At 37.0% G+C, this 14,854-nt stretch overlaps 1 protein-coding gene and 1 long non-coding RNA gene across 2 annotated transcripts in view; one reads left to right on the top strand and one right to left on the bottom strand.

The window, feature by feature from the left end:
• LOC311303952 overlaps window positions 1-14,854 on the bottom strand; it is a 62,611-nt gene that overhangs the window by 31,500 nt on the left and 16,257 nt on the right. The gene's annotated exons all lie outside the window — the stretch shown is intronic.
• The window catches only part of tnmd (tenomodulin), a 43,186-nt gene that overhangs the window by 15,078 nt on the left and 13,254 nt on the right, over window positions 1-14,854 (top strand). Inside the window, exon 3 of the mRNA XM_084430706.1 lies at window positions 12,937-13,077. Within this exon, the coding sequence (XP_084286832.1) occupies window positions 12,937-13,077 (141 nt within the window). The remainder of the gene's footprint in view (window positions 1-12,936; window positions 13,078-14,854) is intronic.

Genomic DNA, 14,854 nt, shown 5'->3' with positions numbered 1-14,854 from the left:
TAACAACCTCGTGTATTTTCACGGCATGTTTTTTTAAAGTCTCATCTGAGGTAGCCATTATTTTCAGATGTGCTTTTGATGCTGGGCCTTTCATTTGAACAAACAAGACCTTTGCGGGTTAGCATTGCTGCTAGGCTACAAAGATATTGAGACCTCCCAATTTAGCCAGATGTAGACCAACCTTTGGTAGTATTTCTTAAGATGATAAACTATAACCTGACAAAGAAAGCGAATGGTGCTCCTTGAGGAATAAATGTCACCTATTAGCTAGTGACCATCATTTTATTCCATTTTCAAAATAGGCGGCTGTCGAGAAAGCAACTGCTTGTCTTCATCGGACATCTCCAGATGCTGTGCTAAATGCATCTGGCAGCCCTGAAAGCATTCCCTTCGCATTTATCTTAACTGTAATAGTCATACAGCCTGACAAGCCTTGTCATCGGTGTCTGCTTCTATAATTCCTTTGTCTCTGAACAGCAAAAAAAATCATATTTGCCTTTGTCCCCAAACCAAACACAAACATAGTGAGAGGTCTGCGGCTAATACCTGAAACCTGAGGCTTTTGATGGGAGAAATAAATGGAACAGGAAAGACATTTGCATTTCATAGAGATGAACCTGTGATGGAAATGAACCCGCTGTTATCTGCACCATTCAGGGCAGATAAAATGGAGTCAGACCAGATCAGGGCGGTAATGAAGAGCCCATCAATGGGCGAATTGTTATCTTTAGAGCACGCTGAAATGAGAATATCATTTAATTCCTAGAATAATAACTACACAGTAGCTCACACAGTGGCTTTTGACATGCATTGAGCACATGTGAATGCCATCTGCACCGCTGTCTCCAACTGATCTGGAGAAGTTATTTCCTGAGGGGATCTTCATTTTTCAGCAAAATACCCTGGAGTTTCTTTATTCTTTCTTTCTTTCTTTCTTTCTTTAGGGTGTCTAATTTTTTTGAGAATCCAGCTTTCATTATAGCTCATACACTAGTGTCTCTTCATCTTTTCTATGAGATGAAAGCCAAGCTGTCGATCGAATGAAGGGTGTCTTTAATTTTCCTTAAGGCAAAAGAAACCGAAGGAAATAGGTTGTAAAAGTGGCAGTGTTGCTGTGGGGGCTGTTGTGACAGTTGCAGCTGTATTCGTTTTGAATATGTAAGAAAAAATGTACTTCTTTTTCTCCCCCCTCCTAAAAGAAAAGTGGAAAAAAAGAGATAGGAAAGATAGGGGGGGGGGAAACTCCTCTTATAGCAACATTTCAGAGGGGAGCTCAACCCTTTAGGGAGGAATTTGCTCTGCTCATGTGACTACCCATGTGAATAGTAGTTGTTAAATCATCATTTGCGGGAGTGCAGGGAGCATGTGGAGAGTGGGGTTGCTGGAGAGAAGCAGAGGAGAAGAGACGAACGCACACCCTGCAGGTGATTCACGTATTTCAACCAAACCAGAACAATATCTACAGCTGTACTCATACTTTCTGCGTCAAAGTACTACATTTCAGTGCTGACTGAAAGCCAGTTAGTGTTTATTTTGTTGGGTGGCATCTGTCAGCCCTCGAGTCAGATGGATTTTTTCTCTCACTTTGTACATCTAGAACAACACCAAACCCATAATGCACAGAAATAAAAGAGCAATTCTGAAAGGAATATGGATATTCCTGAGGCACACACTGAAAAACAACTCAATTACCCGAATTTATTCAGCCACAGACAGGCTGGCAACATGGCGGTGCTACTGACCCTGGTATGTCTCAGCAGGGTAAGGACACAAGTGAAGTCATCGTCTCACTTCTGAATGACAGCCATCATGTTGTGCTCTGACGGGCGGTCATATCTCTAGGCCCTTAAGGACAACAAGGGGACACGCTGTCATGAGCATACTAGCCTCTCTCCTCCACTCACCTGTGACAGTGTCTGGACGACCTTTAACGCACGTCCTCAGGGGACCAGTAGGGCACGATGATGCAAAACACTCAGACTTCATTGGCTTCCTAGTCTGTTATTAATTCTCCTCGGGGTGGGTCTCTCCTGAAAGTCTCTGTATGCTGCATGACAAGAGCCACTTTAGAGATCAGATGAAAATAAGTAAACGAGAACTCTGAAAACTTCTCCACGTGTTATCTATCATGAGTACTTGAAGCATATTGAAGCCAGGTGGCATCACTGGAAAGTAGATTACTGGGTAACCCACGTGAATTCTCAATGCGTAGAGCGTCATAAGTCTGAAAAGCTCCTGTGGTGGACACATTCTGACATACCTGAAAAAATGTAAACAAAAGACTGTGTTTCTCAAATGCCTCTTTTATAAAGTAATGAGTTTAGCAGGAATTGAGAGCTCAAGGCCTAGGCACTAGGGACGATTTTAACAATATATCATGAGCAGCCCCTGAACCTGCCAGTACATTCTTATGATCTCCAAGGGATACAATATTACATTTTCTCTGTCCTGTAATAAAGCTTTTTTCTTTTCTTTTTTTTTTCTTTTTTCTGTTTTGAGACCAACTAAGCGAATCAATATTGTGGGCAAAAACATGGAACATAGGAAATAGTGACATGAAGCAAAGGACAAGTTGAAATTTATTTTAAAACTAGGACTGTCAATCAATTTAAAATAATAATAATTAAATTAATGACATGACATTCCAATTAATGAGCCACAAGACTTTAAGTCATTTTTAAGTCATCACTCAAAATTAATCCAGCATGGAAACACATATCTTAATTTAATTTGTCCCCTCAACAGCTGTTATTTTTAATGAAGAACAGTTCTTGAAACTTCTGGAATTCAAAATAAATCACAGTTAATCATTTTTTACTACTGATTGTAATAATATCAGAGTATTACTACATGTGGAGGGCCTTAGAGAAACAAGGTTGAGAATCACTTGAAAATATCAATATTTACTGAGAAAAGCCCTCAAATTGAATTAATTCAAAGACATGAGATGATTGAAGCAAATTAAAGCATTGCATATACATTACAAAAAATCATAGCATTATTTGTTATATTTCTATTTGATTAAAGGTACAATATGCAAGAATTTTGCATTAAAATATCCCATAATCTCAAGGCCAGTGTTATATATTTTGTTAAGTTGATTACTTACAATATCCCAAATGTTTCCAACTATTTTTAAATCGTGAGAAAATTGCGATTTTAACCAAGGAAACGGGGCGTTAGAGCAGGGGGGAGCTGGGAGTCGCCAGTCAATTGCGTCATATCCGCGTTATCCTCGGTTTCCGCTCGTACTGCGTGGAGTCCTTGACAAATGCGGAAGTTGTAGTTGTAGCGTCTATCAAGCAACAAACGTTAGCTTGTTTCTTGCAGTCGTTATGGAACACAATTTTTCTTTACCGATTGCAGCTGGTTCTGTCGACAAAGCATGCTTAATTTTATATTTTCCAAATGTAGCATTCGGTAATAGTTATGTTTATGTAAGGGAAGTATATATTGCTTTAGATTTGTGTTTAGTTTATTGACATTGTTTATCACGTCTGGTGTTTATGGCCATGTAAATAAATATAGCATGTGTTATACATAAAGATTAATCAGTATTTTGGCAAATGATGTGGGTATGTTCGAATGTACTTTTACAACAATTGTTTAGAACACGTAAAACTGCGCAGCGTTATCACAACAATGAATTCGACATACAGTAACATCTATGATAACCAATTTAGTATTAAACCTTACTTTTCTTGCGGTTAATTCATTTTAATGAAATAAAAGTGTGATGAGGTTCAAGAGTCAGGAAGGAAGAAGACAGGGGTCGGCGTGACTGGGACTCGTACTTTATTAAAATAAAGCAAAACAAACAAAAGTCGTGCACAACGCGCATTCACCGTGGCAACCGCGGCGGCACAAAACAGTTCAAAAATGAGAGCTCGGATCCATCGGTTTTCTTTCTCTGCGTCCAATTTTCTCTTCAGTCTCTCTCTCGTTCCAGCGCGCGGCTTAAAAGCGGTCTCTCCACGCGGATCACAGCAATAAGACACAGGTGTTCGTCATTTGCACTTGACCTACTTGCTCGTCTCTTCTCTCTCCCATTACAGACAGCGCTGAACCACGCCCCCCTCGCCACAAAAAGCACGTCATTATAAAAAAAGAACTTAGCCTCATCCATGAACATGATTTTTCGATTCCCGTCTGACTGATTTACATCCACGGTGGAGTTTAAAACGACAGTTCCCATCATTCCACGCTCCTTCACATCGTCATCAAGCTACGCCGTTGTTGTTGTTTGGAATGGAGCGCCCTCTAGAGGCCAAAAATTCTTGCATATTGTAGCTTTAAACAGAAGTCTGAATTTATATACATGTAAGATCAGGAGGCATGATTAATAATGTTAATTTAATTGTATTTTTTTTATCGTATGCCTTTTTTATGTAATTAAATCACACTAACTGAACATCTTACACTGATATGCCTATTTAAAACAGTTATTTTATATTTATTAACATTGTAATAATATCACCTCCATTTGCAATAGTTTTAATATGTTCTGTGAAAACTATGGCATGATAATGGTTAAACTGCATAATATTTAAACATGCCAGGCATTTGCATGATCACCGCAGGCAGGGGTTAAATTGGGATTTATTATGTGGGGGGGCTCTCCGTAGGGGGGTCCGGGGGTATGCCCCCCCCAGGGAATTTTTTTTGAAAAATAAACTATTAAATGGCATTTTCTGGAGAGTTTTGTGCAAAGAAATGGAGAAATTGAGTCTTACATGATATGTGAAAAACTGCAAGGTTAAGAGCATATTTGCATTGTTGTAGTATCAACAGGTATTAGGACATTTAGCATTTACATTACTGTTAATCAGCAGTGGTGGAAGTAACGAAGTACAAATACTACATTTCTGTAGGCCTACTTTACTTAAGTAGAATCAATAGTGCATACTTTTGACTTTTACTTCGTTACATTTTGCAGCAATTATTATACTTTATACTCCACTACATTTCTACAACGTTTCGTTACATTTTCTGATAAGTTTTTCCCCTGCCAAAACAGGGATTGAAAAAAATGTCCTGTTTTCGGTGCTGATGCGGTGGTGACGCTTTCATGTAACATGTGAGGGTGGCGCTGCCAATAAAGCACCTAAAAGCTGTCACAAAGAACCGGTAAAAGTAATGATTAATATGTAAATATTATAGCAAGGAGACATTTTAATTGTTTATTAATAAACAAGAGTTTTCTGTGTCAGTGCCCTGCATAGATGAAGTTGACGATGCTATCCTCGCAATCTTCGCAGTAGTGAACTCGCCAGAGAGAAATGCACATTTCATATGGATTAGGCTACTCAAGCAGCGGTCTGTTTTCTTTCGTTTTGAATTGTTCTGTTTAAAAGAAGACCTTCCAAGCTTTCTATAGATATATTTATCAGGTCTGTCAGGCAAGTATAGCTCCCTTATACGCTGAGTTTCGGTTTCATTTATGAGACGAGAGTCCAGTTCACTCGCCGGCGCGTCCGTGTCGTGATTATATTGTCTATATACTATTTTTACTTCTTGTTTATTACAGGCAATTGTTTGATGAAACATTGATTACAATTAAGATACAATTAATACAAAAAGAAATTAATTTTAAAGAAAGGCTTTGTGCTTTCTGTTTGAGGTCTCAGTGAAAGTTTTAAACAGTCTTTTAGTGCCGCTTTCAGAGCGGTCCCGTCCGTAACATTATTTTTTCCTCATAAATGCGAACATGAAAAATAAAATAAAATAAAATGAATATGTTATGTTCTGTGAAGAGCCAACCCTTCTTCATCCGGTGGGTAGTATTGCTTTGGTTTGAAGTGTAATTCACAGAATTACAAAAACATATTTTGCCACCTAAAAGTTAAAGATTTTTTGTGTCACGTCCACGGCATGTGTAGCCTATTTCCCTCATATTAAATATAAAACGCTTGATTACACACTGTATTACCTTGTTATGATAGTGACCCACAATGTGCCAAACATTTTTCCTTACCTTGTCATTCAAGGCCAGGGCACTTTTTGTACAACCAACGTTGTGCTGAACTTGACAAAACTGATCTGTTGCTGCAGCGGCGGTAGGGCTGCACGATTTGGGGAAAATGTCATATTGCGATAATTGAGGTCAATATTGCGATTACGATTGCGATATGCGATATAATAAACAAATGGTTTCATGAGTCAACTTGCTTGTTTCTAAAGGAAAATAAATGCACACACAGATTAGTGATAATCAGCCTAAAGAAAAAAGTTCTTTAGTCAAGAGCAGTGAGTGTTTTTCTCTGTTCCCTTTGTTCTTTGATTAACTTTTGCGACATTTTTTTTTTTTTTTTTTTTTTTTTGCATTTTAACAAGAACAAAACATAATTTACATACAAGAGTACATATCAGGGGTAAAGAAAAATAATAAAAAAATTAAAAAAAACTTTAGTGACAAATATAATTAGTGGCTACTGTGTACTGTCCCTTTAAGACCAGCTGCTGTCAGAGACGCGGATCTCACACGCGCCTCATTCTTTCACGAGTCATCACAACTCTTCATGTTCATCATAAGACTTACTACTCTTATGTTATGACACTCGACAAAAAGACATTTTGGCATAATTGTGTGTGTGTTATTGTTCGTTCAAGCTCGAAAGAGAACTGTATTGTGTCTTGCTGTTTTGTGCGCACGCACGATATTAGCGCGAGTCTTTCTGTCTGTCACAGTCAGGACATTCACAGGCAGCGCGTTCATTTTGGCATACATGTGTGTTGTTCGTTCTACCGCGAAAGAGAACTTGATACTGGCGCGCGTCTATCTGTGTGTGTGTGTCAGGAGGAGGACATTCACAGGCAGCTCGTTCTTTTATGTCTTATCGCGCATGAATGGTTTAAAAGCATTTGCATTAATAAGTGCGTTAACAGCGCTAATTTGTTTATTTTATATAAAATCGCAGCATTTTGCGTCATATAATAGCGTAGGCTTGACATCGCGATTGCGATTGAGATACGATTAATCGTGCAGCACTAAGCGGCGGTCAGCAGCTGGGTTTTTTTTTTTTTTTTTTTTTTTTTTTTTTTTTAGACAGTAAGGTTCTGGAACTTTTGCGCGCTTCCACATCCCGCGCAACCACGGATTTCCCAGGAACATTCATTATTGCTGCGTACATTTATCCATGTTGGAGTTCTGAGTATAGTTTATCTGTAGATGCGCATGGCATGCGCGAGCGGTGCGCGATCATGGTCGACTGACAACGAGATTAAGCAGCTGAACAAGAGTACGGCCGTGTCCCGATTGTTCTCATCTCAGCTCCGCCGAGACAAAATAGACATGCCATTTCAAAATCGTTCATTTATAATCAGAAATATGTTTTCAAAAGCGTCACTTTCATCAAATTTTATGTGACATAATTTCCAGTAGGCAACTGACTGCAAACGAGCAGGCTTATGTGCCGGGGCTGAGCCCCGGAGAGCCCCGGCCCAATTTAACCACTGTCCGCAGGCTTATTGAGTGTTGAAATTTGAAAAAGCAAACACTATCACACGAATCAATGCAATGCTCAAAGTATCTTCATAATGGAGTGCTTGAAACCCATACTTTCGGCTTGAACCCCATACTCTGCTGTAGTGCTGAGAGCAAATTTACTTTTATTATCATTATTTCTTAGTAATATCTAGCCCCTTTTGTCATCTATTCGGGTAACTTGGATTCAACAAAGCACAAAGTAGGCAAAAAATGTGTTAGGTTAAATATGCTCAAGGGGAAGGTCTTGTGAGGTTTGTCATTAAACAGGAGAGCAATAACAACAAAAAAGGGAAGGGGGGTTTAAAAAGCTCTGTGATTTTTAATCAATAAGAACGCCTGCAGAAGCTTCAAGCTGGATTGACATCGACAAGGACCTTCACAGGACAACCAGTTCATTAACTCTTGATCATCTCTTAAAGGAATAGTTCACCCAAAAATTCAAACTGTCATTATTTTCTCACCCTCATGTCATTCCAAACCTAAATGACTTTCTTTCTTCTGTGGAACACAAAAGGAGAATTTCTGAAGCATATATCGACTGCTCATTTCCATATAATGAAAATGAATGGCAACTGGGGTTGTCACTTTTCAAAAACAATCCAAAATACCTTTAAACAGTGGACCATATGACTATAGTGTACTATATTCCAAGTCTTCTAAAGTTATGCCTATTTAATAACTTTGTTAGATAAACAGACAGATTGAAAGTCATTTCAATCAAAATATCATCAACAGAACAAAATTAGCCCCTCAAACTGCAAGAATAAAGCATCCCCTATCAGTATTGGAATATTCTATATGTTGTTGTCTTTACAACACACTGTAGTCAAGTAATCAGTTATTCTATAACCACACTCACATGCTTATGTCTACATAACTTCCTCTTTATATGGATGAATGCAAATTCAGATTTGTGCAGAAGTTACTTTCAAGCTAATTTCAATACACTCTCCACAACAGAGCTGAGTCGATATTAAATGATGTGTTTACTGCTCTATGCTACACTGCATAAAACACTTTAATAATCAGAAAACGCGTTGATTTGTGACATTTATCTTAATGTAGTATTATATTTGTGCATGTGCATCTTTTGCTTTACGTCTAAGCATAACATATTACTCAGAAATGCTACTGAGACAGATGAGGGTGAGCTCAGCAGAGTAATTTCTCATCATAACACAACACACACATAAATATTAATAGCAGGGTTTTTGGCTGGTGGGCATGAATCACTTTTGTAGACAGAGAGGAGCCACCCATGCATGCCCAAAAACAGCATTTAAGAAAGCGCTGAGATAAACAGCAGCGCTGCAAGCCCCGGCAACAGGGGAAAGCCATCCGAGACCTCAGACAATTCAGACATTTGTTGAGTCTACTTGAAGCATACATATGGCAACTAAGCGCAACTACCAGATCGCATCCATTAATAGAGGATGTAGTCATGCTGTCAGTCAAGCCTGAGCAAACGTCTGCACTGACTGGCTATGATTCTTGGACAAATTCATATTAAAGGTGCTCTAAGCGATGTCACGCGTTTTTTAGGCCAAAACATTTTTTGTCACATCCAGCAAACATCTCCTCACTATCCGCTAGCTGCCTGTCCCCTAGGGTGACCACCTGCTAATAAGCCCAAGGGGGGACAAGGGGTATGTTTCTGAGGGACAATGTGGGACACTGCCCGGCGCGGCGGTGCCCCCACCCCACGGGCAGACTCACTGGTTTACCCAAGCACATACCACCTTACATGATATTAATAATGCCCTATTTCCCTAAACATGTGTAATTGCTCATGTATGCTCATGAATAGGCCAACCAATGTGTATTTTTTTCTAAATAAAGATTCATAATATTTTGAACATTCAATGAATTGACAGATGCACTTCCACTTACGATTTACTATTTAATTTTGTTTATTTTTCATTACAATTTATTCACTTTAAATAAATTATAACATAAAATTATAGGATTAACAGGAATTGTAGTTGCTCAACACCACAGGAACAGTAAAAAAAAAAGTATTTAAAAATAAATAAATAACGATTGACATCGTATTCCCCTCCATGTCCGATTGAGAAGAAGGACGTGTTGCAAATGTCACAAAAAGCCCTCTCGGTATCCCCCTCAACACCTTTCAGCCACAAATATTCATTTTCCCAGTCTTTCTTGTACCCACACCTTCTCTTTTTAATTGATGATGGCGGTGCCTCTCAGACAGTCTCTCTTTCTCCATTTTTTCGAATTGGAAAGCGCGCATCTAAAAGTTCCTTCCCAGTGTGTCTGGTATGCGCGTGCGCGCGCTGTCATGACAACAACGAAAAAGTTGACAACAACCTAGTCGTCAGCCGTTCAACTAATAGCGGGTGGGTGTGGCAACAATAGCGTGCTGAAATGTCAAGTAATGTTCGTTAGGCTGCCTGGGGCTCGAGGATATAGAGCGACCAACTTTTTTTTGAGCAAGCATAGATTATGCGTGACACGGTCTCAATTTGCGGGACGCATGAATTGGGCTTCAAACGCTGTGCGCGCACGCGCTACGCGGGACGGGTGGTCACCCTACTGTCCCCTGAACACACTGTAAAAAACGCGGTCTCTGTAGACAGCCCAGGCTCCACAAATGGCAAGAAAAACAAACTGGCCCAACCTGGACCACGAAACATAACAAACAGTGTTCCAGCCAATAACAGACAAGAATGATTTGGGGGTGGGAGTTGGGGGGTTAGTGTGCGTGCACATGAAGGGGGGTGTGGGGAGTGGAGGAGAGAGAAGCATGAAGAGGGAAGTTAGTAAGAGGAGAGATGTCCTAAATCTAGTTCCTAGATACAACATGATCTTGTGGGCACTTAAAAAGTATGAATGGCACTGCATTATATTTAACAAAATACCATATACTATATTGTTTATCTTAAACAAAACATTTTATAAAGGTTTTTTTAGGGTTTAAATGGTAGGTTTGTTAAAAATGACACAAAGATAAAAAAATAAAATAAAATAAAAATTTATGTTAATAATTTATTAAAGTATTAATCATAGACACTTTCTGGTTTTCAAACTTTTTATTTATTTATTTATTTAGAAAAGGGACAGTGTACATTAATCAATATTCATGAATGTAAATGTACCCAAATTAGCCTGAACGCAAGTTTTCATCGGTAGTCCCTTTGCCAGATGTTATTAGGCCTAAAACTAGAGAAGAGGGTAAAAAAAAAAATATATATATATATATATATATATATATATATTGTTATGAGTTAAATAATACTAATTATAATAAAAATTATTAATAATAATAGAGGAAGCAGCATTAATGTTCACATTGTTGATTATGAAGAAGCCATTTGCAATTATGCTTAAATTAGTTAAATGATGACTTACTCTGTTACTCTGTTTTCAATATATTTAAATTGAATAAAATCAGCCAGAGGAGGAGGAGCTAAACCATAATCTTATGAAAACAACCATTTTTAAAGTTAATGAGATTTTCCCAGCTAAACAAGTTATACTTATTTAAAATGTGTGACAATGATGAAAACTAAATAGTTTATCTAAAATTTGAAGTGCTTGTTTGTATAATAATTCCAATGGTTTTAGAACTATCAAATGTGTATTAGACCAGCTTGTCAAACAATACGTGACATGAGAAAGAATCACAAAGTGAAAATATATCTTTGCAGCCTCTTTGATAAAGAATTTCTAATAAATCTTAAATTAACCAAGTTAAATTGAACCTTTTTGCAAACCTTTTTTATGTGGGTTTTGAAACCAAGACAGGAGTCCAGATGTACCCCTAGGTATTTACATTCTGAAACAACCTGTAATCTCTCTCCCGAAATAAAAAAAATATCCTTCTTTATATCAGCACTATGTCCTTTAGAAAAGAACATACAGGCTGTTTTTGACACATTTAATTTCAGATAACTCTGATTAAGCCAGGATGTAACTTTTGTCGTGACATCTGTCAACTTTTTTGCAACCTCTTTTGCATTTTGTAAAAATGACTGTATCGTTACATTGTTGACACACCATGGGTAAATCATTAATATACATGCTAAAGAATTAGTTTGGACCCTTGTGAAACACCAGTTGATAGACATAATAAATTAGATTTAAAATTATAATTTTTTACCAATTGAGAACTGGAAAAAAGGTAAGATTTAATTAAATTTACAAAATCTACTGAAAAAATTTAATTGAGTAGTTTATACAAAAGATTATTATGGTTTACGGTATCAAATGCTTCCTGTAAATCAATAAATACAGCCCCTACCACTCCACCTTTATTCATTAATGCTTTTACCTTTTCTATAAAGTAACATGTTGCAGTTTCTGTTGAATGATTTACCCTAAAACCAAATTGCACCAATTGTAATTGTAAATTATTAAGATGATCAATAATTTGTTTGGCCACCAGTTTTTCAAAAACCTTTGATATTGTAGGTAGGACTCTGATGGGCCTATAATTACAAGTTAAACGAGGGTCGCCTCCCTTAAATATGGGAGCCACAACCGTTGGTTTCCAAGAATTAGGGAATATCCCTTGATCTAATGAAATATTAATAATATGTGTTAGAGGGTTAACTATTGAAGAACTCATTTGTTTCAGTAAAAGTGTGTCCATACCATAAATATCCTTAGCCCTTGAGGACTTCAGAGACATGACTACTCTTTTAACCTCTAACTTAGTTACTAGTCTTAATACCAAGACTGTCTCACTAGCATTAATTGTTTGTAAATAAGGTGTGCTGTGAAACTTTGAGCTATTTTATCCACTGACTCAATAAAATAGTGATTAAGGGCATGTGCCACATCAATTGGGCTCTGTAAAATTGACTTGCTTTAATATTGTTTTGACCAATCAGTTTTTTAATCTGTCTCCATATTGTTTTTGAGTTACCATGAACATTTTCAATAATTGTGATAGAAAAATACTCTTACTACCTTATTTCTTAATATTACAAATTCATTTCTATCATGGACCATTTTTGTGAAACACGTCCATAGTTAATGTGATAAACTACACGTCTTTTCTGCTAGGACACCTGTGTGAACTTGACAAAAATTGACTTCATACATCCACTAAAAGGTACTGACACCAATAGACTAAAAGTAATTATAAATTTTTTTTTAAAAAAGTTAATTTATCTCTGTACTAGGCACCTAAAGGGAAAAAAATATGAGATATGAGAAGTTATGCGATCACCCAAGGAAAAAAAAAAACATTTGCGAGAAAGCTCAAAAGCAATGACATTTATTTTTTCCTCCATCACCATCCCTTTAGGGGCTCTGAGAAAATCTCTAGCATAATTTGTTTGTAGATGTTACTTGATATTTTATCTCATGCAATAAAATCCATTTACTACAGTTTTGAATGGAACATGGTATTGTTGCTGATGGGATATTTTAGTGGCACTGTGTTTTTAATTCTGTATGTTGGGTTGTATGTGTCCAAACAGGTATATGATCATCAGTATAAAGCTGTGCTGGATGGAATGGAGACTGAGAGCATGATGGAAATCCATCCAGCGCAACGCATCGAGATCTTCAGAATGGGAAATGGCACAGACGAGGTCCTGGAGGTGCACGACTTCAAAAATGTAAGGGTTTATGACATACAAGTGAAATATTTTCATTGTGATGTGATAGATTCAGCTCACATTCCTGCAATCTGAGACTCAGCCTAGGAACTGCTGTCAAAATACAGACAGAGCGTTTTTCTTTTTCTCTCAGACTGATGATATTGAATCTCCGAAAAGCACTGTGCTAAGCAAAAGCAAACTGGCAGCGATGACATCTTGCATCAGCATTCAGACACACTTGTTGTTGGCCCCATCTTCTTTCTAAATTACAATGGTCAGTGGAGCAAAGCCACAAAGCAGATTAGTTTCATTCAAGGCATTGCCATGGGAAAGCAAAAAACAAGTGAATAGGTAAAATCATTCAAATCACTTGTTGATATAAATGAAAGGGGAGTTTGAGCTCCGAGCCCTCTTCGGCACTTCTTGCAACTTCTGGCTCAGGGCAGACTTTTGAATTGATTTTTGTGAAGGAGGGATGTTGCAAGTCATTACACACACTAAAACTACAAACCATCTCCATAGAGCCTGAAGGCTACAGCACATGAATGGAAATGCAGTGGTGATGCCAACAGAAACACAAGCAAAATCCTTTCTTTATTGTTTTAGTCAAGTTCTCAGAGTGTCCTCCAGAAACTTACAAGTAATAATGAGAATTCCACAACAGCAGCTTATAAGGGAAAGCCAAGGAGACATATCACATAGACTGCCATAAAGTGTCCTTCAGCTTGAGAAAAGGGAATAATCCAGCAATATATTTTATGGCAATGCAAGGTACCAGTGAATTACTTTTTTTTTATTATTGTTCAGGAATCACTGCATATACACCATTGTTCAAAGCCTTGGGGTCAGTAAGATTTTTTATTCATCTTTTATTTATAAATATTAAGTATTTAATATTCAGAAAGGATGCATTAAATTGATCAAAAGTGACACTAAAGACTTGCTCCTTTGACTCTTTCTTTGTTTTTTTGAGTTATCAATAAGTAAAAAGTGTGAATATTTTCGTAACTTAATATTTTCTATAATAAAATTAATTTCAGTGGACTTCACCATAAATTGATTTTACAAAACTAATTTTAAAAGTTTATACCAGACGTAAAAAGACACGACCCGCCCATTCAAATAAATTGCTGTTCTAATATGCTGTTCTTTTAAAGATTATATTTACTAAAGGATCCTGAAAGAAATGATCACTGTTATGTTATGTTACACATGTTTCTTGAGCAACAAATCAGCATCTTATAATGATTTCTGAAGGATCACGTGACACTGAAAACTAGAGTGATGTTGCCATCACAGGAATAAAATACATTTTAAAATAGGCTACATTAAAGTAAACGGTTATTTTAAATTGTAATAATATTTTTAATGTATTACTGTATTTTGATCAAATAAATGCAGCCTTACTAACCATTTTTTTCACAAACATTTAAAAAATCTTAGACAGTAAATTTTTTAACTGTATGCTATATGTGATTCTATATCTCAACAATTGCACAACTTTGTCTCTTGTAACTTTGATAAAGTCAGTGTGACTTTAAGTTTATTATTTTAAACTTTAAATTCAATCGTTTTAATTTTTTTTTATGAGGTGGAAATGACCTTCAACAATTCAAGAGCTGAAAAAATAAAGCAAAAGCATTTCGTAATGTATAAATGGCACATTTTTCTCTAATCGTTGTAGTCTTGTAAAAAGTAGTTACAAAAGTGGCTGAGAGCAAGGGTTTAAATGATTTTGCCAATACTCACTGTCTCTGTCCATCAGTGTGGAGAATAACAATGATTAGTTTGTCCT

The sequence above is a fragment of the Rutilus rutilus genome, assembly GCF_951802725.1.
Source record: "Rutilus rutilus genome assembly, chromosome: 14".
Taxonomy (NCBI): Eukaryota; Metazoa; Chordata; class Actinopteri; order Cypriniformes; family Leuciscidae; genus Rutilus; species Rutilus rutilus.
The sequence above is the reverse complement of the archived record's forward strand: the minus strand, read 5'-3'. Positions and strand labels throughout refer to the sequence as shown.